This window comes from Halichoerus grypus, chromosome 13, assembly GCF_964656455.1.
Source record: "Halichoerus grypus chromosome 13, mHalGry1.hap1.1, whole genome shotgun sequence".
Classification (NCBI taxonomy): domain Eukaryota; kingdom Metazoa; phylum Chordata; class Mammalia; order Carnivora; family Phocidae; genus Halichoerus; species Halichoerus grypus.
The window spans coordinates 23124366-23147271 of NC_135724.1; the positions used below are offsets into that span (position 1 = coordinate 23124366).

Below are 22906 nucleotides of genomic sequence, written 5' to 3' on the forward strand. Positions count from 1 at the left end.
AAAATCGAACACATTTCTTCTCTCTGTTTGCTAATGATAGATATTCAGTAAGTATTTGAGCAGAAAGGGGACCTATAAAGCTGTAAACATAATTTTGTAATAATGAATTTGGAGACCTTCTAAGCTTTTGTGTCCTGATCTGTAAAATGGAAATAGTTCTCACAGTGTCTGACATATTATTAACCCTCAATAAGTATTTCTACTCATTTGTGAGACCACCTAAATAAAGATCATTTACTTACATATATGTGCCTAGAATATACATACCCGAAAGAGAAGTGAATTCGTAGAACTTTCTGAATTGTGACAGAGAAAGAACGAGCAGAGATTATGAATTATAAGGTGTAAAATAACATTTTTTCAAGATTCCATAGCAATAGCTGAAATTAATTTTTCAATATATAATAAATTTGTCTGAATTTAGAATGAGCTAGATTTTATTAGATCAAGAGAGAATTTTTTAAATGATAAAAGGAAGGAAGGAAGGAGGGCTCCAAACGTCCCTAAGGATTTCAAAGAGTATGGTACATGCTAAAATGGACACAACTGATGGGGGAATAAAGCCACATGTTTGCTTTTTAGTTATAAAGTGACATATGCTCATTGTTAAATATTCAAATAATACCAAAATGTATAAGGCAGAAAGTCAAAGTATCCACCTTCAATTAGGTAGGTTGGAGTTGAAAAATAAAAGTAAATATTTCTCCTCTAATTCCCTGGGCAGCTTTTAATCCATGAATTGAATTTACCAATTCAATCAGCTTTCTGGGGGTGGGGCCCTAGCATCCGCAGCTAAATCTCCCCAGGTGATTCCAATGTGCAGCCAAGGAGGAGAAGCAGGGTCTTAGAGCAGTGGATCTTCAAGGGTAGGGCTCAAATCATCAGCATCAGCAACACCTAGAAATTTATTAGAAATGTAAATTCTTGGCCTCCCTACCCCAGACCCACTACTAAAGGTGTTCTGAGACTACTTTCCAGTGTGGGGGCAAAGGGTACTCCCCGCACCAACAAGGAGCAATTCTCAGGACAGCAGCAGATCACCGTTGGTGCATTAAAGTCTGCTCATTATGGATATCGTCATCTCAATAACTTTGCAAAACAAAAACAAAACTTGGCTATGATAATCCTGGAAAAAGAAACAGCAGTTAGAGAGTCATATGTAACACCCAATACAACATGGTTTAATAGAATGAAGAGATTTTTTTTTTTAAGAATATTAATGGGGATTCAATGTAAAGTTGGCAGAGGCTGTCTTAACAAAATAACTTACTTTAGAAGTGCTGAAGCAAAGGTGCATGTTCAAACACTGAAGATAAAAAATAAAGTCAACTCAATTCTGACACCATCTACCCAGAGATAGTGTCAGATTACATGGTTTACGGGCTCTGTCCTACAAGACTCCCCACTACCACCCCTTCAGAAGCCAGTTGCAAGCCCGTGTTATTACCAGTTCTTCTGACCGACTGGCTACAGACTTTCCAGTGACCCCCTCTTTGGACTTCAGACACCAGTCTCAAGTCCAGGTTGTTACCTGTGCTTCTGACCAACTGGTTATAAAGAGGTTCCCATGACCCCCTCATTAGGTTCAATTAATTTGCTAGAGCAGCTCATAGAACTAAAAAAAACTTTACTTGCTAGATCACCAGTTTATATCAAAGGCTCTGACTCAGGAACAGCCAGATGGAAGAGATGCCAGGACAATGGATGGGGAAAGGTGCAGAGCTTCCATGCTCTCTCCAGGGTACCTCACTCTCCCAGAATCTCCACATGCTCACCAACCACAAAGTTCTCCAAACCCTCTCCTTTTTGGGTTTCATTATATAGGTATGACTGATTAAATCATTGGCCATTGGCAACTGATGCAACCGGCAGCCCCTCTCTCCTTCCTGGAGGTTGGGGATGGGACTGACTGTTCCAACACTCCAATCACAGGGTAGATTTCTCAGGCAACCAGTCCCCAGCCTCAGCTGACTTAGAAGTGCCTTCAAACGTCACCTCATTAATATAGAAAAAGATACCTTTGCTGCTCTCAACTATTAAGAAATTCCCAGGCTTTTAGGAGCTCTGTGCCAGAAACAGGGACAAGGACCAATTATGTATTTCTTATTATAAATCACAATATCACACACTAAATGAAAACCCTGGGAATTTGTGCTTTAACAAACACTTCAGGCAATTCGATGCAGCTCAAGGTCAAGAACCACAGTCTGAGCACACAAGAAGAGAAGAGATGATGGTAAAATATGTATTGAACATAGTCCCAAAGATTTGCGTGATGTCATACTTCCAGAATGTAACTTGTAGGATAAATAAGCACAATTTGTGACATGATTAGAATACGATTTTGTTTTATCTTTCACTTTCCCTCTCATATGTAGGAGTAAATTTCACCTGTCCCTAAGATGAAAACATGGCCAGGTCTTATGACTTTTTCTGCTCACTCTGAGGCAACATCTCACAATTTAGAAATTATAAGACATCTTCCAAAATGAGACTCCTCCTCACCTTCCCAAAGCCCTGGGAGGTGGCATGATGTCCCTCACAGTCTGGCACACAGGGAGAGAAGAAGGAAAGGGGTAAGGAGGGGCAAAGATGTTCCTTGTGACCGATCAGTTTTGCTCTCATGGCTGGGAAGATAGACATTAAGAGCCACACCTTCCCCCACATGGCTTTCTTGGGCTCACTGGAGGTTACTCTGCTGGACTTCTCTGCCCAAGCTCCCACACATGGACCCTGCCTTCTGCTCCACAGGGTACTGCTCCCTCTCACTCATGGCCCTCTGCAGTCCACTCCACAAAAACTCTGTCAGAGCCTCCTGTGCTGTCCCCTTACCTTCTCTAGGGGCAGGACAAGATGTTAAATGGCCCCAGCCCATTTCTCACTCCCATGAGGACAACCAACCTCTGATACCCAGGAAGTCTTCATATCCTCCCTCAGCCCCCCCAAGTCCCTGGGAGTGTAAGCAATATACCTACCCTGCTGGCTCTACACTTCTGTAACTTTCTCAGGCGTGAATTAGGTACCCCCAGGTCAGCTCTTGCCCCACCTGCAGGGACACAGATCAAGCTCCCTAAATGGCTCCCTCGAAGTCACCTGACCCCACTGGACAGGTGGTGGGGATTTACATCATGGCAATCACTCATTCAAGAAAATTCTCTCATGCATTCTCTGTCCTCTTCTCTCTCAAATTTTTATTATCTCTAAACAGGTGAGTAGTCCAAGAGAACCTGAATCAATTTGGGGCCATTTTCTTTGTAAATGGTCCCTATGGTGATTTGGTTTTGGAATATAATGTATCATGACTTGGTGTCTGTACAGAAACTTCTATTTCAGTATTCTGTTACATAACAAGGTTCTCATGTGAGGTGTGTAACATAATCATTATCATCCAAGGTCATACATCTAAAAGAAACAAGGCAGAGACATGGACTCTGGTCTTCCAGCTCCAAACTGCTCTTTCAACCCTCCCATGAGATAGACAGCACTTGCTGAAAGAGAAATAGGAAACAGACACAGAATATGTGATCATTTATTAAAGCTGAAGTCCAGCATGAACTGACAGCCCCAAGAGTACAGAATCAGAAAGAGAGTGCCTCACAAACACATTCAAGAACCAGAAAATGTAAATAAAATGGTAACTTAGATAAAACTTCTTTTGACTGCAAATCATAAAGACCAACTTAGAGCACTTGAAATAAATGTCTATGTTTACTATCTTGATTGTGGTAATGGTTTTATAGATTTATACATATGTCAAAACTTACGTCAATTATAAAATGGTAAAAACTCAAACAGAACAAACATTAAAATATTTCAGAGTGGGACAGCAAATACACAATATGAGGGATGAAGACATTCTGGGGTAACAGAAACATAAAAACATCAGGGAGAATTAGAAGTACAAAACACATTTTATAAAACAGGATCATGAAGCAAGGAAAAGGAGAAAGGAAAACATTTGGGGTTTAGTGTCCCTAAGATACTGATATTCAGTGTCTATGGAAGTTTTACTGGCTTTGTTAGGTGGTAGGAAAAGAGTTGTAACTATTTAAATATACAATATGAAACAGATTTTACGGCAAAATTCTTTTAAAGATCAAATGAGACCCATGTATATATTAGCATTTTGAAAGGTATAACCTGCTAGACAAATGTAAATCATTATTAATATGTTAATAGTTATTCCTGGTTAATTCAGGTTTCCCCCATCAGATACCTTCTCTCTTTGTGTAAAATTGAATATCATGCACATCTTTCTCATCTAAAGGTTGAGAACTTTTCAGAAGAGAGTTTTCACACAGACATGTAGCACCATTAACCTCTTTGAGCCTGGTCCAGCTACTGTCTTGTTCCTGGCATCCATCACCAGCAACAGTCCCACCTGATGAGAGGAGGAACAGGGCAACCTTGTGCTACAGCTGTGACAAGATGACTTAACTTGTCCAGCCATCTGTCACAGGGAAAGCAAGCTTCCCACACACGTGTGTGAAGTCAACAGATGGAGGGCTGGGGATGGTTTCGGTCCTTCAGGGAGAGGCAGAGCCTGTGTCTTCCCTCTCAGAGCAAACTTTCAAAAGGACTGCAGACTGTTCAAACACATTTCCCAGAGATCTTAACTCTTCACAAGCCACAAGCACATGTCCCTTGCTTGGCTACTTCCAAACAGGCGATGCTCCAGGAAAGCGACCATTCTAGTCTAGCATCCAGCGGCCACACTTGGCATCTTGTTCAGCAGAGGAAGGAGTGACATTGGCCTGTGTCCCTAAGTGCCTAGGACATTGTCTGACACATATTAGGAACTCAAGAAGTATTTGTGGAAGGAAGGATGGAAGGAAAGAAGGGAGAGAGGGAGCAAGGAAGGAGGCAAAAGTGAGTGAGTCCTTTTAGGATCCAGCAGAAATGCCCCTATGCAAATATACCAGTATTCTAGGGAATGGAAGAGGTTTGCATCATGTCCTTCACAAAAGGGGATTGCATGCCTTGTGGGAATATGGACAATGGGACATTTCCATGATTCCGGTACATTGTCCTTTCCCCCAGACCACACCTGACCTGAAGGGATGTGTTCCCATGGCAGACACTCTTCACTGCCTACCCAGCAACCATTCTTGCTTCTTCCTTAACTAAGAGAACATCAATTTATTTGGCAATGTGCCATCTTATCTCCCTTAGCTTTCCTTGCAGGTAAGAAGTAGCCATGTGACCTAGTTCTGGAAAATAAGAAATAAGTAGAAGCCTACAGCTTGGAGCTCCTGGGGAAACTTAATTGTTTCCTTATAAGAAAGAAGGAAGGTAGGAAGGAGGAAAGGAAAGGAAAGGAAAGGAAAGGAAAGGAAAGGAAAGGAAAGGAAAGGAAAGGAAAGAAAGGAAAGGAAAGGAAAAGAAAGGAAAGGAAGGGAAGGGAGAAAGAAAGAAAGAAAGAAAGAAAGAAAGAAAGAAAGAAAGAAAGAAAGAAAGAAAGAAAGAAAGAAAGAAAGAAAGAAAGATTCTGCCTTTTTACTGTTTTTTCTCCCCTTCCTCCTATTCCTATAGGTGAAGTAGTCATCTTACTATTGTAAAAACAAAAGCCACACACTATGGATAGCAAAGCAGGAAGAAAGAGGAAGCCTGAGTCCCTGATAGCATTGTGGACACTTCATATCAGCTCTAGACTGCTTTCCTCCAGACTTTTTATATGAGGAACATGAAACTTGTATTTGGTTCACCACAATCAGGTTTCTGTTATAAACTGTCAGATGTAATTATAACTGATGAGTCAGAAACACAACATGGATAAGTGCACACAAACTCTCCCGGAAACCAACCCATTGGGAGGAGAATCACAGCAGTGTACCCCCACGGATGTAACCCCATGAGCTATTGTTACAATTATGGTCTCCCAGACTCCTAAGTAAGGAGACTAAAGAAAGAAACCAGATGAGGTGCTGGAAGACCCCACAAAGTTCAGCTCAACAAGGTTGTCATGGAGTCAGTCATCCCCCTGCCTGAAGACAGGATTGGCACCCTGCTGGTGGGACATGGAGCTGCTGGGTATAGGTACAGTAGGAAGACAGTGTTTCAGGGAGACAGTCAGATGGGTGGGACAAGTGTTTTGGCCACTCGTAAATACCAGCAGATGAGCACCTATGATTCAGGCTCTGGCCAATGTGGCAAAGTGATAAGAGATGATGGTAGAAGATGGCGTGTCATGGGCTAGAACCAGGATCTCCACATTCCAACAAAAATCTTCCAAGCTACAGAGGAAACAAGCTGAGATAGACAAGGGAAATTTGTTGGACTGTTGCACGTTGCTGTCAATGACCCTGATCAGACGTTTGGAGAACCAGACACCAGGAAAATAAGGCAGATGCTCATGGTTGCCTACCCAACAAGCATCCCCTTAACCTTTCTTCCTTGCCGAGCAGCCCATCACCACTGTGGAGGTGAAAATGTCACCCACCCCCTTTCCCAGCTTCCCCTGCAGCTGAGGAATGAGCATATGCCCTAACCCTGGCCTGTAGGACCTGAGCAAAAGTTCACTGAAGGGCTTCTGAAAAGAGATTTTCCTCCTAAATAATATATTCTTCTTCACTTGACATAGGTTGAGATTAATACCGTGGCTAACATTAGTCTTGAACTGGGTTACACGTGGATTAGCAGGTGAATATAGTTTTGCTTTTGGGACTTTATCCATCTGCCAATCTCAACAAACACATTTTTTTAAGTTACCATTTTGTAAGAAGACAGGCCTCTAATGTCCAGAAAACAGCAAACATTCTAAAAACCCTCACAGGTGCATTCAGGGGCTTCTAGCAGTCAGGATAGGACAAAGAAGAGCAGCAAAGTGACTGCCCTATGACTCACTCTACCTCCAGAGAGTTGAACAAGGAGCACGTGCAACTTCCAAATTGTCTAGAGTGAACATTCCCGCCGACACTATGCTCTCCAGGGGCTAACCTTGAGGAAATGAGGTTGGGGACTGCCACTTTCTCCCCCATGACACCAGACTCACAGCCCCTCACACAGTTTCCATAGTCAGTTATTCCTGTCAAGTGCCTGAGAACCAGCTCCTACCCAGAAGCCAAGTTTACCAACTCTAAGAAATGGCCCCTTCCAAGTCTCCCTGTCCCATGGAGAGCCAAGGGGGCTGCCCTCAGCTGCCACACGGATGCTGTGGAGAGGAGAGGAGAGGGGCTTCTAGGCCCCAAGACTGCCCACCTGGTTCTCCGTTCAGCATTCCCCAGGCTCCTTTGCAGCAAGCAGTCCCACCTCACAGACCTTGGAGCGGCCAGCATCAGTCCCTCACACACTAAGGGAAGAAAGTCAGGGGACCTCTAATGCATTTCCACATTGGAACCAGATTTTGACAAGATTTGACAAGATTTTGACAAGCCAGCTTGCTGAGCTCCTGCATTGGTAGTGAGAAGAACATCTTCTAAGTGTGAGAGTAATCTAACTATAAAGGGGACATTAGTGAAAATGGTTCAGTACGCCATGTGTGGATCCTAAAAGCAGTAGCTGAGACATGGTTCTCAGTGGGCTGGCAGCCTCCCAGGCAAGAAGCATGTCAGAGTACAAGGGAGTTTGAGTTATTTTATCAGATGGATATCCCTGAATCCACTCTGAAGAATAAAAAGGGAATTATTTGTAAGCTACATTTAATGGTTATGAGGATCAAATTACTCATAATGGCCCTGATGCCTCTGCTCAGATCAGCGTTAGAGGAGGAAACTTTTTAAATAGACTGCCTTCTAACCTCCTAGACACCCATAACATGAAGGAGGGAACTGCTTTCATGGGATTCATGTCAGCTCAAGTCCTGCTGAGTCATGGGGTGTCTCTCCTGCTCAGCACTGGGAAATCTCCTGAGGGAATTTTCTAAGAAGTGTCTGCCCTCTCGGAGAAACTGAAGTTACTTTTATGACCAGACTTTCAAACAGAAAGGGGTAAAAGAATGATTATAGGCTGCACCTGAAGTCTGGATGGAAGACAGGAAGTGTGAGTATCTGCCAAGCCCCCCTGCCCCCAACATCTCTGAGCACCTTGCACTCAGCACCCATGTCCTCAAGAGGCCTGGAGCTGTCCATCACCCACAGTGCAGCCGTTCACTTTCCATTACTCCTGCTGCTACCTCACAACATGGCCTTCCTCTCCTCTTCTTTCTGTAGGACCCACCTCCTCAAAGGCCACCTCCTCTGTGATGCTCCTGGATGTTCCCCTCCAAATGCACGGCTCCTTCCAACAGACTCTCACTTTGGGGCACTTACTTACTCCTCGAACCAAGAGTTCCTTACTATGGTTTAGTGGGCAGAGGAGGAAATCCGAGGTGGATTCCCCTCCGAGCTCATTATCCTATGTTAATTTTTAGTACACAAGTAATACATATTTTTATGTCAAAGAAAAAGAAGGAAGTAAAGAAAGAGAGGGAGGGAGGAGGAAGAAAATAAAACCTTTAAGTATTAATCAACACAAAAATCCCTACATTTTCACCACCCAGAAATAACAGATGTCAACACATTCGTAAGCCTTCTTTCTAGATGTTTGTCTACATGGATGTGGAGATAGAAGTGTAGATGTAAGCATAGACAGAGAAATGGGTAATGCTTCTGTGAAAAAAAATGAAATAATACTGCACTATGCCGTTTCATGAGCTGCTTTATTTCCCTTGGCAATGTCTACGGAGCATCTTTCCATGTCAAGACATAACCCTCTAAGGTCAGGCAGGTCAGCGATTCAGCCTCACATCCATGCCATTTCCTCCATGGATCCAATACAGGAAAAGAAGCCACCAAAGATAAAGAGCAGATGCCATCCCAAGCCATACCCTCGGAGAGGCTGATCGGACAGCACCCCGCACAGGGGAGCTCAGGCCCTGTGCCCCTGCCCAGCGCCCGAATTGCCAGCTTGGGAGCTCACACCTACCTTCTGCTCATTCTGGCCTCAGCAAACTTTGAGCCACAGATGCAGGGGACAATCTCACACGTAAAACGACCTGTGCCTCATTTCTTGGGGCCCGCACAGAAGACGTGCCAGGGGCAAGCGGTGCAAACACTATGCCAAGCGGCCCTCAGTCCGAGACTCGAGTTTTAAGGAAAACTGCCCTGACTCTTCAACATCATGTTTACTGTTTTCCGAGTATTCTATGGTAAGAATGTATATTTATGTTTGTTTATTGTTTACTTATCCAATTCCTGTTATCATACATTTAGGATGTTTCTTGATTATTTTTTTTAAATAAATCACATCACTCTGCCAGATGTTTGTGCACTGTCATAAATATCTCCTAAAAATAAACTTCTAGGGTTAGAATTGCTGATCAAAGAGAATCACAGTTTTTAAGGCTTTAAAGTAGCTGAACTGGCCAAGGATGTGTAATTTTAGACTCGTGTTTGAAAATGCTCAAAAAGAATGGCCTGTACCTCATCCTCACCTTCACAACCACCAGACAAAAATAAGATTGGCGGGGGGGGGGGGGGGCAAGCAACCCACCTACTGTCTTTTTTTTTTTTAAAGATTGAACAAATACTTTTTATTTTAAAATTCTCAAGGGAATATAAAACACATTTTAAAGATTAGGTGACTTCTGTCTGTTATGTCAATTCATACCTTTTTAGCTGCCAGTGAGAATAAATATTTCTGAAAATAGTTATAGATTGTTTTTATCCCTTCTTTTGTGAATGGAGAGTTCTTGACCTTTGCCCCAGACTCCTTGAGGTCTCACCGCAAGGACACCTTAGGATCAACAAAGGAAACATGGCTTTCTCTATGCTGGAGGCTTTGCAAGAGTCAGTAAAGAAGTGTCCAATTCTCACCGGGTCCGGCCCCACCTCAGCCTACACCCTTAGCTTCCTGCCTGAATTTGGCTATAGAGGCCCGGAAGCATGGCCTGGTCTGATGAAAAGGCACCGGCTTGTTCAGTCTCTTAACTCTAGAACTTTGAAGCCACCCCACCTGAAGACAAACCTCCTCAAATGTAGCCCTTTCCCAGTGATCTGCTAGCTCCCTCCTCTGTCCTTCATGTAGAATTCTGCCTCAGCCTCCTCTAAGTGCACCCCCAAATCAGGCATCTTCAGTCTTTCTGCCCTAATACTCCCAGATGCTAGGAGACTGGGACTGAAGATTGTGTGTGTCCGCGTGTGTCTACCTGTGTCTGTGTGTGTATGTCTGTATGTCTCATGTCTGTGTATCTGTGTGGGTCTACATGTCTGTGTGTTTGTGTGTGTCTGTGTGTGCATGTACCTGTGAGTCAGTTTGGCAGAGCCGCACACCTGAGCCCGCAGGGCCCCGTGCCCGGTGCCATGAGAGGCATGGAGATTAAAAAAGAAAAGGCACGGTGTCTGTCTTCAAGGAATTGACAAGCAAGCACAGGAGATGACCTACATTCAGATAATAGACACTAGTGACAAAAGGCAGCATTTTGTAGATCCTACAACACAGGCAGAGTCAATGTGCTATATATAGGAGGCCAAATTCAGGTCTGGAACACTGAAGAAGGCTTCATGGAGGAAGAGGAACTTAAGCCCAGTGGAGATGGGGAAAGTCAGGCCAGGAAGAAACCACAGCCCCAGCAAGGACACAGAGGTGGGAAAGAGCATTCAGGAGCCACTGAGTTTTATTTAGTGGAGAGTAGCCTGTCTAAAGAGGAGGAACAGAGGATAAAGTCAGGCAGGAGGGCTAAGGCCAGACTCTAGAGGCCTGAATGCCAGGCCAAGGAACAGGGAGCTCTATCATCAGCTTATGAATAAGGAAGACACAGTCAGATGTGATCAGCTATAAATTGCCTACAGCTATATTTATTCAGAGATGAGACAACTAACCAAGATAAGAAAGATGTAAATTGCCTATTGTGCCTGAAAAAATAACACTAATCCTTGTCATTTATGTGGGCAGGGTTCTGTTTGTCTATGTATCATGCTGCATAATGACGGATCTGCATATGGTCCCACAGGTGTCATGTTTCTGTGGAATGCTATCTGCTCACAACTTAGAAAGCTTTATGTGTGTTCCATCTTCTTGGTTCATCGGTGTGACTCCCTCTGTGGACTGGTCTCCTCCACGATTTCCAGGCACAAGGAAGGGCAGGTGCCCCTTCTGCACCGCAATCCTCAAACACATCTGGGGAGCTTCTGCCTCCACTTCCACCCCCTGGTTTCAACCCCACATGTGGGTCAACCTAGAGCCCCTCTCTTTTCTCCTCCCCTGATCTCCCAGGCTCCTCCTCCCAGCCCAGGAAGAGATTTTATAGCCTTCCTGTGTGATGGGAAAGCACCCTTCCGTCACATCCTACTTAGTTCCCTCTTCTGTTGTTTACCTGTGTAAACTAAGCTCTAGTCCTCCAGCGTTGGCTCCTACAGACCCCACAAACCCCATTTCTCTCAAAGAAGCTGGCTGTGCAGATAAATCTCCTGCAAATGAAAATCACCACTGTGGTCTCTGAAGTGTACTTTGAAGGCCTATCTAGGAAGTCAGGGACCGAAATTGGTCTTTACATTTCAGCTAGATTCCGTGAAGCTTCCTTTGTGGTAAAGAATTTAACTTTGCCTGAAGAGAGGTCTGCCCTTCACCTTTGGCCCCTGGGGAGGGCATCTCTAAATGCCTGGAATTTCCTGCTTCGTAAGAGTGCCTTTGCTTACCCAGGGGCTTTGAACCACACCAGAAAGTCAAACAATGTGATTTATCGTGGGGACTTTGAGTCCCAGTTATCAGTTCAGCTTCTGGAGGAGCAAGAACCTGAGGTGAGCCACCTGGGCAGTCGACCATGGAACGCCAATAAAAACACTGGACACTGAGGTTCAGGTAAGCTTCCCTGGTTGGCAAAACTGCACAGACATTATCACCCATCCTTGCTGGAAGAGGAACACTGTTCATGACACTGGGAGAGGACAACTAAAAGCTCTGTACCTGGAACTTTCCTAGACCCTGCCCCATGTGCCTCTTCATTTGGCTGACCTAAATCTACATCCTTTCCCTATAGTAAACCATAACATGAGTATAACAGCTTTCATTGAATTCTTTCGAACCTGAAGATGGTCTTGGGAACTTACAGTTTATGTCAAAGTGAGGGCAGCCTTGGGAACTGTTCCTCTAACTTTGTACCCCCTGACTCAGTAGATGTCTCAGCCCCTCTGGGATGGGAAGAGAGGGCTGCAAAAATATTAACAGCAATGAAAATTATACCTGATAACATTTGAAAATATTATCCCATCACACAAGTATAAAAGGGAAACCAACAATGCATAGCAGCCCATGGTAAATGCTCACGGTGAGTTGCTGACTCAGAATTCAGAAGAGGGAGCAAGGACTGTGGGTAGAAGAGGTCAGGGGAGACTTCGTGGAGCTTGCAGGACTTGAGCTGGTATTTTCAGAAAGTAGAGAAATTAAACAGGCAGAGTGAAGAACAGCATCCCAGGTAGGAAGGACTAGTTTATATCAGCTTGCTAAATTGGCATGTTATTTAGAGGTCTACAGAAGAAAGGCTACAATAGAAAATTAGGGTATGATTAGTCTTGAAAGCTTCTTGATGTTATTTATTTCCCTGAACTCCCTCATTAAGCAATCATCGTGAAAATCTTTTCAAAATACCAAATAATCACCTTGCTTGTTTGGAACATGGAGGCCACGCTCCTATTCTTGATGCTTCTTTGATTTTTTCCACAGCCCATGCTAAACATATATATGAAAGAGTAAATTGGCTGTGAGAAAAAAGGGTGTCAGTGAAGACCCCAGTAGCCTTTGCACCCACAAGAAAGCCTTGGTAATCAACAGGCTGTTGTACCCCCCAGTTCTGAGAGGTGCCATTCACATAGGATGAAAGCGAACAGTGTCCTCTAGAGCTGTGTGATGTGGCTGCCCTCACGGGTAAGGAAGTGCTTTAAGGCTACAAGTCTGATATTGCTAATTATGATAAGAGGAACTGCCAAATGTGGGCACCCATACTGAAGGCCATAACATAATTAAAGCAAAGGGACAACGTGTGCATACACAGACATACACACACACCAGGTGATAATGAGAACTATTAACCAATGTAACTTTATGGAGGCATAAACACCAAAGATAGCCGACTTGTCGTTCAGAGGAGGTAATCCAAACACCAAAATGTTGGGAGCAAGGAAGATCATAGCTCTCCTAGCCAGTTCAGCCTGGGGCTCAGAGCCACCATCAACCAGGAGCCTCAGGCCATGGGTAGCAGAAGCCTGAGCTTCTAAATACTCGCACCTGTCTTGGTTCAAGCTGCTATAATAGAATGCCACAGACTATGTAGTTTATAAACCACAGAATATCATTTCTCAAAGTTCTAGAGGCTGCGAAGTCTAAGATCAGGGTACAGGCAGAGTCGGTGTCTGGTGAGGGCCCACTTCCTGGTTCGTAGATGGACACCTCGTCAGTGTCTTCACATAGCAGAAAGGACAAAAGAGCTCTTGGGGGTCTGTTTAATAAGAACACTAGTCCCATTTGTGAGAGCATGGCTTCATGGCCTAATCACCTCCCAAAGGCTGCACTTGGCTCCTAATACCATCACATTGAGGGTTAGGATTTCAACACATGAGTTTTGGTGGGACGTAGACATTCAGTGCTTTGCACCACGCCACCTGGATATCTGGACTTTTTGCCATCTGTTTCCTCCAAAACACTACAGAAAATAGAATTTCCTCTTTCAATATGGCTTATAACATTTTTAGGAAGATGATGACCCACCCTGAGAATCTGATAAAAGTCCTAAACTCTTACCTCAAACGCATGCACACACACAGAGTTTTGTGCAAAACTCCAGACAACCTGAAGCCCATCCTCCAAACCCTACTGCCTCATAGAACCAAAATGTGATCCTGCTACTCAATAAGGAATATCCTTTCCTTATTAATATTCAGCACTTTGCCTTTGTCAGAAGCTTCTGAATTTTAACTCTGCCACAGTGTCAGTGTGGTAATTTACTTTAAAGATTTTGGCTTGAACTATGTAATGTGCAAGAGGTGATCAGTTAGCATATGAAAAATCCTATATAAGAATCCACAATTCAGAGGTGGCTAGCAAGCCCTTCAAATGTTGCTGCTCATATTTACTCCACAAGCTTGTTAAATAGCACAAAAGATGTTAGAGATCATCTATTTTGGTGAATGAGTGGTATTCAAGAAATATAGATGCTATTAAAATTATCCAGGCTCCTTGAAGACATTAACGCTAACTGCAATAAGCCAGACATAAAAGGACAAATATGATTCCATTTATATGAGGTACCTAGAATAGTCAAATTCAGAGACAGAAAGTAGAATGGTGGTTGCCAGGGGCTGAGGGGAGGTAAGAATGTTTAAGGGCTGTAAACTTTCTGTTTGGGATGATGAAAAGTTTCTAGAGATGGATGGGGGTGATGGCTGCACAGCATATGAATGATATATTTCATGCCACTGAATTGTGACACTTAAAAAAATGGTAGAATTTTAGGTTATGGATATTTTACCAAAACAAAAAATATATATGTATCCAGTCCCTTCCATGCCTACATGAATGAAGTATAAGGATCAGGCAAGCCCAGGACCTTTGGAGAAACCTGTCCCCTTGAGAAAAATCCTGTCCCCACGCTTTGGGGACTCCAACAAGCACCTTGTGGGAGTATCTTAATCCCATGAGGATGCAGTGGTTTAAGATAGCAAGGATAGCCAATCATGGACCTGGACTCTGAGTTTAACTTGACTCTAAAGTCATCAGAAATTATAGCATTTACCTTGAAGTAATGAGCTCATAAAGTCAATGAGAGGACCTTCTCCCAAGCTTACAAAAGCAGACTGCATGACTAGTTTTAAGCTGGCATATGTGGCAGAATTTAGTTTTGCTTTCTTTGTAACATCCCAGCCATGTTGTGGTGGTCCATATTCCCCTGTATTCATCAGAAGCTGTTAGTCTTTTACCCAAGGAGCCGGACAAGTGTTGAACAGACCAGATTTGCCCAAGCCACTTCCCAAATTCAGAAGAAACTCAGGGCTTGACCTCCAGCCAAGAATGCAGCAAAACCAACGGTAGCTCAGGCCTCCACCCCGCCCCTGTTTTAACTACCCAAGGGTTTACACCCAGCAGATATAGCTTTGACTTTGAGAAAAGCCACAGGATGAATACAGAATCCTGTCTTGTCTCCACCTAGATTCGATAAGAGAAACTAGGCAAACCAAGATGTTTTAGGAACTGCCCCATAATATTTTACCAGCTCTTAGGGAATACGAGGAGGAAAAGGAAACATGGTATCTATTTAATTAAGGAGTTAACCCAATTATGAGGAAACATAAATGCCTGCCCCAATATAAATAAATATATACCTCAGACATAAAGTGTTCAACTATGTCATAACTTAGAGCTTGTAAAAATTAGAAAAATTGCTAATTCTCAAAATTCAGAAGTTCTGGGTCCTAAAGAACAAGGAGTGAAATCACAGCGATCAACACAAGTGTGACCACATGCACTGCAGGTATTAATTAGTTTGTTCTTTCCATTATGCACACATGTTTATTGAGCGGGTACAATACACTAGGCAGATCCGGGATTACGTGCAGATGAGAATGGCCTTGTCCTTTTTTTTTTTTCTTTCCCCATAGGAGTTTATAGTTATTTAAAGAGGAAGCAAAACCAAAAAAAAACAAAAGACAAAAAACCAATTTAGTGGTTGAAGAATTTTTTTTTCCCTGACTGCACTTCTGGCACCAAATGTGGGGGTTTTCCACACCAACAAACTGATTTCTCTGTGACCTTACAATTCAATTCAACTCTGACACTAACTATCCAGAGATGGTGTCAGACTCCACAGGTTGAAGGGCTCAGTCCCACAAGACTGTCCCCCTTTAAACCCCAGTCACAAGTATAGGGTCCCCAAGTTATCCACACCTCTGACCAATTTGGCTACAAAGTCTGAGTTTCTGACAACCCCTCCTCAGTTTTGGTAATTTGCTAGAATGGATCACAGATCTCAGGAAAGCACTTTACTTACATTTACTGGTTTATTATAAAGATAGAACTTGTGAACAGCCAAATGGAAAAGATGCAGAGGGCCAGGTATGGGAAAGGGGCGTGGAGTTCCCTTGCCCTCTCTGGATGCACCACCCTTCCAGCACCTCATAGTGTTCACCAACCTGGAAGCTCTCCAAATCTTGTTCAATAGTTTTTACAGAGTTCACTCTCCAGCCCACTGCACCTTCCCAGAGCTCAGTGGGAGGGGCTGAAAATTCCCACTTCCCAGTCACTGGGTCTTTTAGATGACTGGTCCCATCTTGAGGCTATCTAGGGGTCCACTCTAAGTCTCCATCAGCATAAGCTCAGGTGTGATGAAAGGGGCTCATTATGACTGGCAAAGTCAATCCTATCACTTGGGAAATTCCAGCGTTTTAGTTCCTCCTTGCCAGGACCTAGGACAAAGTCCAAATATATTTTTGTATTACACCACAGTATTAAAATATTCGAAGCAGGTTTCAAGGGGACACAAACAAGGTACTGGACAATTTTATTGGGGGCAGTGAGTCAGGGAAAGCCTCAGACAGGAAGCCATGGCTGCATCTTAAAACAGGACAGCTGTCCACTGTGTAGACAATGGAGGAAATGACAAAGGGAACCAGAGACTAGCAACGGCCCAGCACCGGACCTTGCAGAACCAGTTCATGGGGACTACTGAAGAGCTCTGACTGGCCTCCCTGATTCCTCTGTGGTCCCATCCTGCACCCAAAAGTCAGAGGAATCATTTAGAAATGTACATCAAATCTTATCACTAGTTTGCTTTCAATTCTCCAAGGACTTTCTATCCCACAGCAAATAAAATCCAAACCCTTTGCCCTGGTCAACATGGCCCTGCTTGAATTGGCCCCGTCTACTTCTCTGTCCTAAAGCAACAACATTCTTTGCCCTTTGAAGGCCCCATTCTAGCCTGATCCGCTCTGGGGCAATTCCCCACACACCCACGCTCCTTCCCATCTGGATGGTTAATCTTACGTGTAGACTTGACCAACCACAGGGTAGGTATTCGGATTAAACTTTGTTTCTGGATGTGGCTGGGAGGGTGTTTCCAGGTGAGATGAGCCTTTAAATCAGTGAACTCAGTAGATTGCACTTCCTCATGTGGTGGGGGGGGGGGGACCATCATCCACAGTTTGTTGAGGGCCTGAATAGAAACAAAGGTGGAGGAAGAAGGAATTCACCCTTTTTTGTTTCCTGCCTGCCTGTTGAGCAGTGACATCTCATCTTATCTTCTCCTGCCCTCAGACTGGAGTTTACACCATTGGTTCTCAGGCCTTCAGACTCGGACTGAACTGTGCCGCCTGCTTTCTTGGGTCTCCAGCTTGCTGATGGCAGATCATGGGACTTCTCAGCCTCCATAAGCACATGAGCCAATTCCTCATAATAAATCTTTTCTATATAAATAAATATACATATACAGACAGACATATATCCATCTCCTACTGGTTCTATTTCTCTGGAGAACCCTGATACACCATCCCAGCATCATGGGGCTTATGGATCCCCTTGTCGGCAGCAGAGGGTCTCATCAATGGTGCTGAGAAGTTTGGAGGCAGGTGATGAAGTGCTCAATAGCACAGGTTCTGACGTCAGATCGCCTTGGTTCCAACTGTAGCTGTTCTTATCAACTGTGTGAAATTATTTAACTCCTCTGTGCCTTGCTTTCCTCATTTGTGGTATGGAAATACTAAACAAAAATAGTGCCTCCAGGGACACCTGGGTGGCTCAGTCGGTTAGGCGTCTGCCTTCGGCTCAGGTCATGATCCCAAGGTCCTGGGATCAAGTCCCATATCGGGCTCCTTGCTCAGTGGGGAGCCTGCTTCTCCCTCTCCCTCTGCCTGCTGCTCCCCCTGCTTGTGCTCTCTCTCTCTCTCTGACAAATAAATTAAAAAAAAAAAAATAGTGCTTCCATCTACAGAGTTATTGAAAGAATGATTTAGTTCTTACAAAGCTTTTAGTATAGTATCTGGCACATAGCATAGAGGTGATGACATTTCTTATTTTCCTATAGGTGAAAGTAGAAGGCTTGAAGGTGTTAACCTTAAAAATAAAAACTGCTAGGTGCTTTACCAGCAAAAAATGGGTTTGTTTGGAAATAAAAGGAGCAAAACTGTAGACAGGTATGGAGAACAAAAGAAAGGTACACTTTTTTAAGGAGAAAAGGGGTAAGCTGGAAGGCTGTTATAAACTACAAGTCCATTGGAGTAAACTGGGAGTTCCAAGTATAGTGGCTTCTCATTGGCTGAGTTGTTGCGGGGGCGGTGGGGGTGGCACGGGTAAGGAAAGCCTTTCTTCCTCCAGCTCGGATAGTAAAGTAGTACCACGTGCAAAGTCAGGTCCTGCTGGGTCTTCCTGTTGGGTCTGCAATTTACTAGGAATGGTAGGGCATGAGAGCTCCCCCTGCGGAGCTTCCAGACTCCGTTTCAAGGAGGTGTCCTGTTATTAATATTCACAAAGGGTTTTGAGCAAGAGAGTAATGAGATCCGGTTTCCACTTTTGCACGTCAGTCTGTGATTGAGGGTGGAGGAGGTAGGTTTGACCAGTAAGGAGACTTCTACATTCCTTCATTCAGCAAACTTTGATTCTAGACAATGTGATGGGCGCTGGGAGAGTTGCTGTTGTCACCACGTGGCAATGGATTCTGCATCAAGTCCCAGCCTGAATTTTTCCCAACTTTGCTAAGACTGTCCTTCCAAAATCTTCTTCTCCAGGTGGATAGGCTCAGTTCCAGACCTGGATCTTTTTTAGTTACCTGTCAAGTAAAGAAGACACGGAACTGGAAGTTGAGACATGGATTCTGATCCTCATCTGGAAATAGAGGCAGTCACATGTGCCCTAAGGACCTCACAGAATTGCTGATGAACATAAAATAAGATACTTGACATGGGAGCCTGAGGAAAGACTAAACTCCTACTCTGGGTTGGTTGGTTGGTTTTCTTTATTTTTTTGTGTTTTAAACAAAAATAATATATCCACATGGACAAAAATTCAAATAGTACAATAAGACATAAAATTAGAAATTAAAGTCTCCTGCTCACTCCACCCTCGACCTACATTCTCTCTCCACAAAAGGTAGCCATTGTTAACAACTTTTCATTTATCCTCCCTGAAAAAGCTTTTCTTGCATATATCTGCATTTTACATGTATATGTATTTAAAAGTTTACACAAATGGTATCATGAAGGTTTTAACCCATAAATGCAAAATTCTTTGACATTCATCCCAAATGAATGACTCAAAAAGTGGAGTCTAAATCCCCTCCCCTTGCATCTGGGCTTATTGACTGCTTGACCAATAGAATATGGTAGAAGTGATGTGGTGCCCGGTTCTTGGCACTTCTGGTCTCGAGATGCTTATTCTTGGAACCCAGACACCATGCTGTGAGGAAGCCAAGAAACCACACAGAGAGGCCACATGTGGGTGTTCCAGGTGACAGTCAACATCAACTGCCAGACATGTGAATGAGAAAACCTCCAGATGATTCCAGCCCGCAAATGTCAGGTCGCCCCCAGTCTTGAAGCCATTCCAGCTGACTCCAGGTGGAGCAGAGACGAGTGGGCCCCATCAAACCCTTCCAGCTTGCAGATTTGTGAGCAAAATTCATGGTTGCTATAGTATGAAGCCAGTGAGTTTGGGATGTTCCTTCTACAGCAACAGATAACTGGAGCAGTGATCATATTTTACCCACTTCTATGAAATTCCTTTTTTGCTTTTAATAAAAAATCTTGGAGATCTTTCAACAATATATACATGTCTAAATTGTTCATTTTAATTATCTAATCCTCCATTTTATGGATATTTCATATTAAATCAATCAACATCCTGTTGATGGGCATTTAGATCATTTCCAGTTTTTTTTCCATTTCAAACAATACTGCAATGAGCATTTTAGCATACTTTGGGGGTATATCTGTAGGATAAATTTCTAACGGTTAAATGTTGGGTAAAAAGGAATCAGCATGTGAAATCTTGATAACTATCACCAAATTCCATAAAATTCCAAAGTAATAAAGGCTCCAGCAGCTTACACTCTTACCTGAATAAAACTGGGATTCTCTAAGGAAGAAAGATGAGGAGAAGCCTCAGTTATTCCTCTGGGGCCATCCTACCTTTATATACCTGAAGTGATATATAGTTATTTTCCAAAATTAACTAAAACGGAATTTGTTTCATGTATTTTTAAGGAATACAAACCAGAATGCTCTCAATCATAATTAAAGAAATGCCAACAAAAGAATAAATTTTAATATATTTATCCATTTAAAATAACAATAATTTAAAAATTACATGCCAACATATTTTTATAAAAATAACTATATTTTTCAAAACAAAAAATTTAGTGAGCAAAAAGACATTGTTTTATATTTTTGCAAATTAATTTCTGGCTCAATAGAAGAAAGTTGGACTCTCATGTCTGCTTTTGCATTCAACATGCTGCAGTATGTTTTTTTCTTTTTGACATAAATTTAAAAAAAAATTCAACCCCACACAAATAATGTACATGAAAAGGGGGAAAATATTTTAATAGCTTTTTCCAATAACTGTAAATATTCTACTCTGATATTACACTAAAACTTGACAAGTGTTAGAAAACCACAGGCCCAAAATGGAGTCACTTACGCTACACCACACCACTAAACGAGGGCGTAATACCTAACCTACTCACAGTGTCAAACTCCCTCAGAAATATAGTATTAAGTGGTCAGTCTGGAATTTTCTGATCAGTGCCAATAGGGCTATCTGTCACATGTGCCCTCTTCATCCCTCAAAGGAAGATGAGATAATTCACCTAAGACCAATTTGTCTGCAATGGAAGGTGACCTCACCCAAAATAAGCCTTTTTTTCTGTTTATAACCTTCTTGTCCTGCCTTTAGAAGCCCATCCCTTTCTGTAGCCCTTTAGAAGTCCTCCCTACTTGCTAGATAAGATACTGCCTGATTCATGAATCATTTAATAAAGCCAATTAGATCTTTAAAATTTAGTCAGCTGAATTTTTGTTATTTAACACAAGTGATCTATTCTTAAAGGTTAGCTGTGATGTTAACACATCTAATCTGAAATCAACTCACTAAATATTTTCATACTCTGTTACATTAAATTCTACTCATCTGTCTTGAACTTTGAGTGGATCTTTTACCCATGCATGATTTTGTAACATCATGCATCAGTCATTTGAGACTTTGGTTTACTAAGCAATGCAGAGCTTCTAAAGGCTGGCATGTTTCATTATACAGTATCAAAAGGAATCACATTCATTTATAACACTACCATTCTCATCATAAAAGACTTTAAGGATTGGAAGTTGTCAAGATCACAGTGGCAGATACAAGCTTTTTGAAATTCTCATCTTTGCTTGAGACTCTAATTTTTTCTTTGGCAATAAATAGTGTCAGTTGTTTTCCTTGAAGTAACAGGCTCACTTTGTTCATTTTCAAGAGTATATCTGTCAAATACCCAAGTCTGAATAGCCATACTTTGACAATTGTTTTTTCAAGTAAAAATTTTGTTTCATGAAAGAAAAAGAAAAAAGGCCAGTTCCGCTTACAATCCAAACAACAGCAAAAGTGCTTTTCTTTGAGACAATCATCACACTTTGGCTTGCAGCAGAAGTATTTTACACAGAATATTTAAAATATCTGTGCCCAGGGATGGCAATTTAACAAAATTCAGAGTTATTACCATTTTATCAGGTAATTCTTAGGTACAACTGAGTTTTTTTTAAGTACTAATATAATTTGATATCACTACCATAATTCATGATAAAGTACCAGGACTTTTATCCACCATTAATTTTGCATCACCACCACTGGAAATATCAACACAGAGAACAAGGCAAATAACATTTACTTATTTTTATTACAAAACTAGTTTTAATCTTATAGAGCCCCTAAAATGACCTCAAGGTCCTCAGAGGGATGCAGATCATACTTCAGGAACCTCTGGTCTAGGCAAATCACGGTAAATCCATTTGCCTAGTTGTTGATTGGTACAAATCCAGCCAAGGAGATATGAGGAAAAATCTTTTAGGGGATTCTGGAAAAGTTCTCCTTACTCTTAAAAGGGGTCTCAAGACTCAAAGAGATGTTTGTACACCCATGTCCACTGCAGCATTATTCACAATAGCCAAGAGGTAGAAAAAAAACAAATGTCCAATGATGGATGAATGGATAAACAGCGGTATATACACACAACAGAATACTACTCAGCCTTAAAAAGGAAAGAAATTTTGACACATGCTACAGTGAGTGAATCTTGAGGACATTATGCCGTGTGAAATAAGCTAGACACAAAAACAAATACTGTATGATTTCACTTATATGGGATATCCAGAGTAGTAAAATTCACAGAGACAGAAAGTAGAATGGTGATTGCCAGGACCTTGGCATGGAGGGAATGGAGGATTGTGGCTTAATGGGTCGAGAGTTTTAGTTTTGCAAGATGAATAAAATTTAGAGATTAGTTGCACAACAACGTGAACGTAACAGTACTGAACTGTATACTTAAAAATAAAGATGGTAAATTTTATGTTATGTGTATTTTACTGCAATAAAAATTTTTTTAATTTTTAAATCAAATAAAAATGTTAAGAAGGGTCTCATGGATAAAATAGGTGGTGGGGATTAAGGAGTGCACTTGTGATGAGCGCTGGGTGATGTGTAGAATTGTTGAATCACTATATTGTATACCAGAAACTAATATAACATGGTATGTTAACTGGAATTAAGATAAAAACTTAATTTAAAAAAGGGTCTTAAAAATGGGAAAATAGATTTCTATTCTAGCCTTTGGTTGATGATGTGCAGAGAGGTGATACTAAAGCTATACTGCAATCATGAGAGGTTGAACTCCAACACTTTGAGGATGACAGAGCAGAAGGATGAAATAATGGAAGAGCTTGAATCTTTGATAACATGATTAAGACCCTAAATTAACCGA

General features: G+C 42.3%; 1 protein-coding gene across 5 annotated transcripts in view; it reads right to left on the reverse strand.

The window, feature by feature from the left end:
- The window catches only part of LOC118518185 (uncharacterized), a 287064-nt gene that overhangs the window by 214784 nt on the left and 49374 nt on the right, over nucleotides 1-22906 (reverse strand). Inside the window, exons 5-7 of one of the 5 annotated variants that reach the window (XM_078060293.1) lie at nucleotides 20006-20025; nucleotides 16945-17113; nucleotides 15656-16367 (exon numbers count right to left, since the gene is read on the reverse strand). The exons of 2 other annotated variants lie outside the window; for them this stretch is intronic. In XM_078060293.1, the coding sequence (XP_077916419.1) occupies nucleotides 16267-16367; nucleotides 16945-17113; nucleotides 20006-20025 (290 nt within the window). In that variant the 3' untranslated portion in view covers nucleotides 15656-16266. 2 more of the 5 variants (XR_013443300.1, XR_013443301.1) reach the window with 2 other exon arrangements.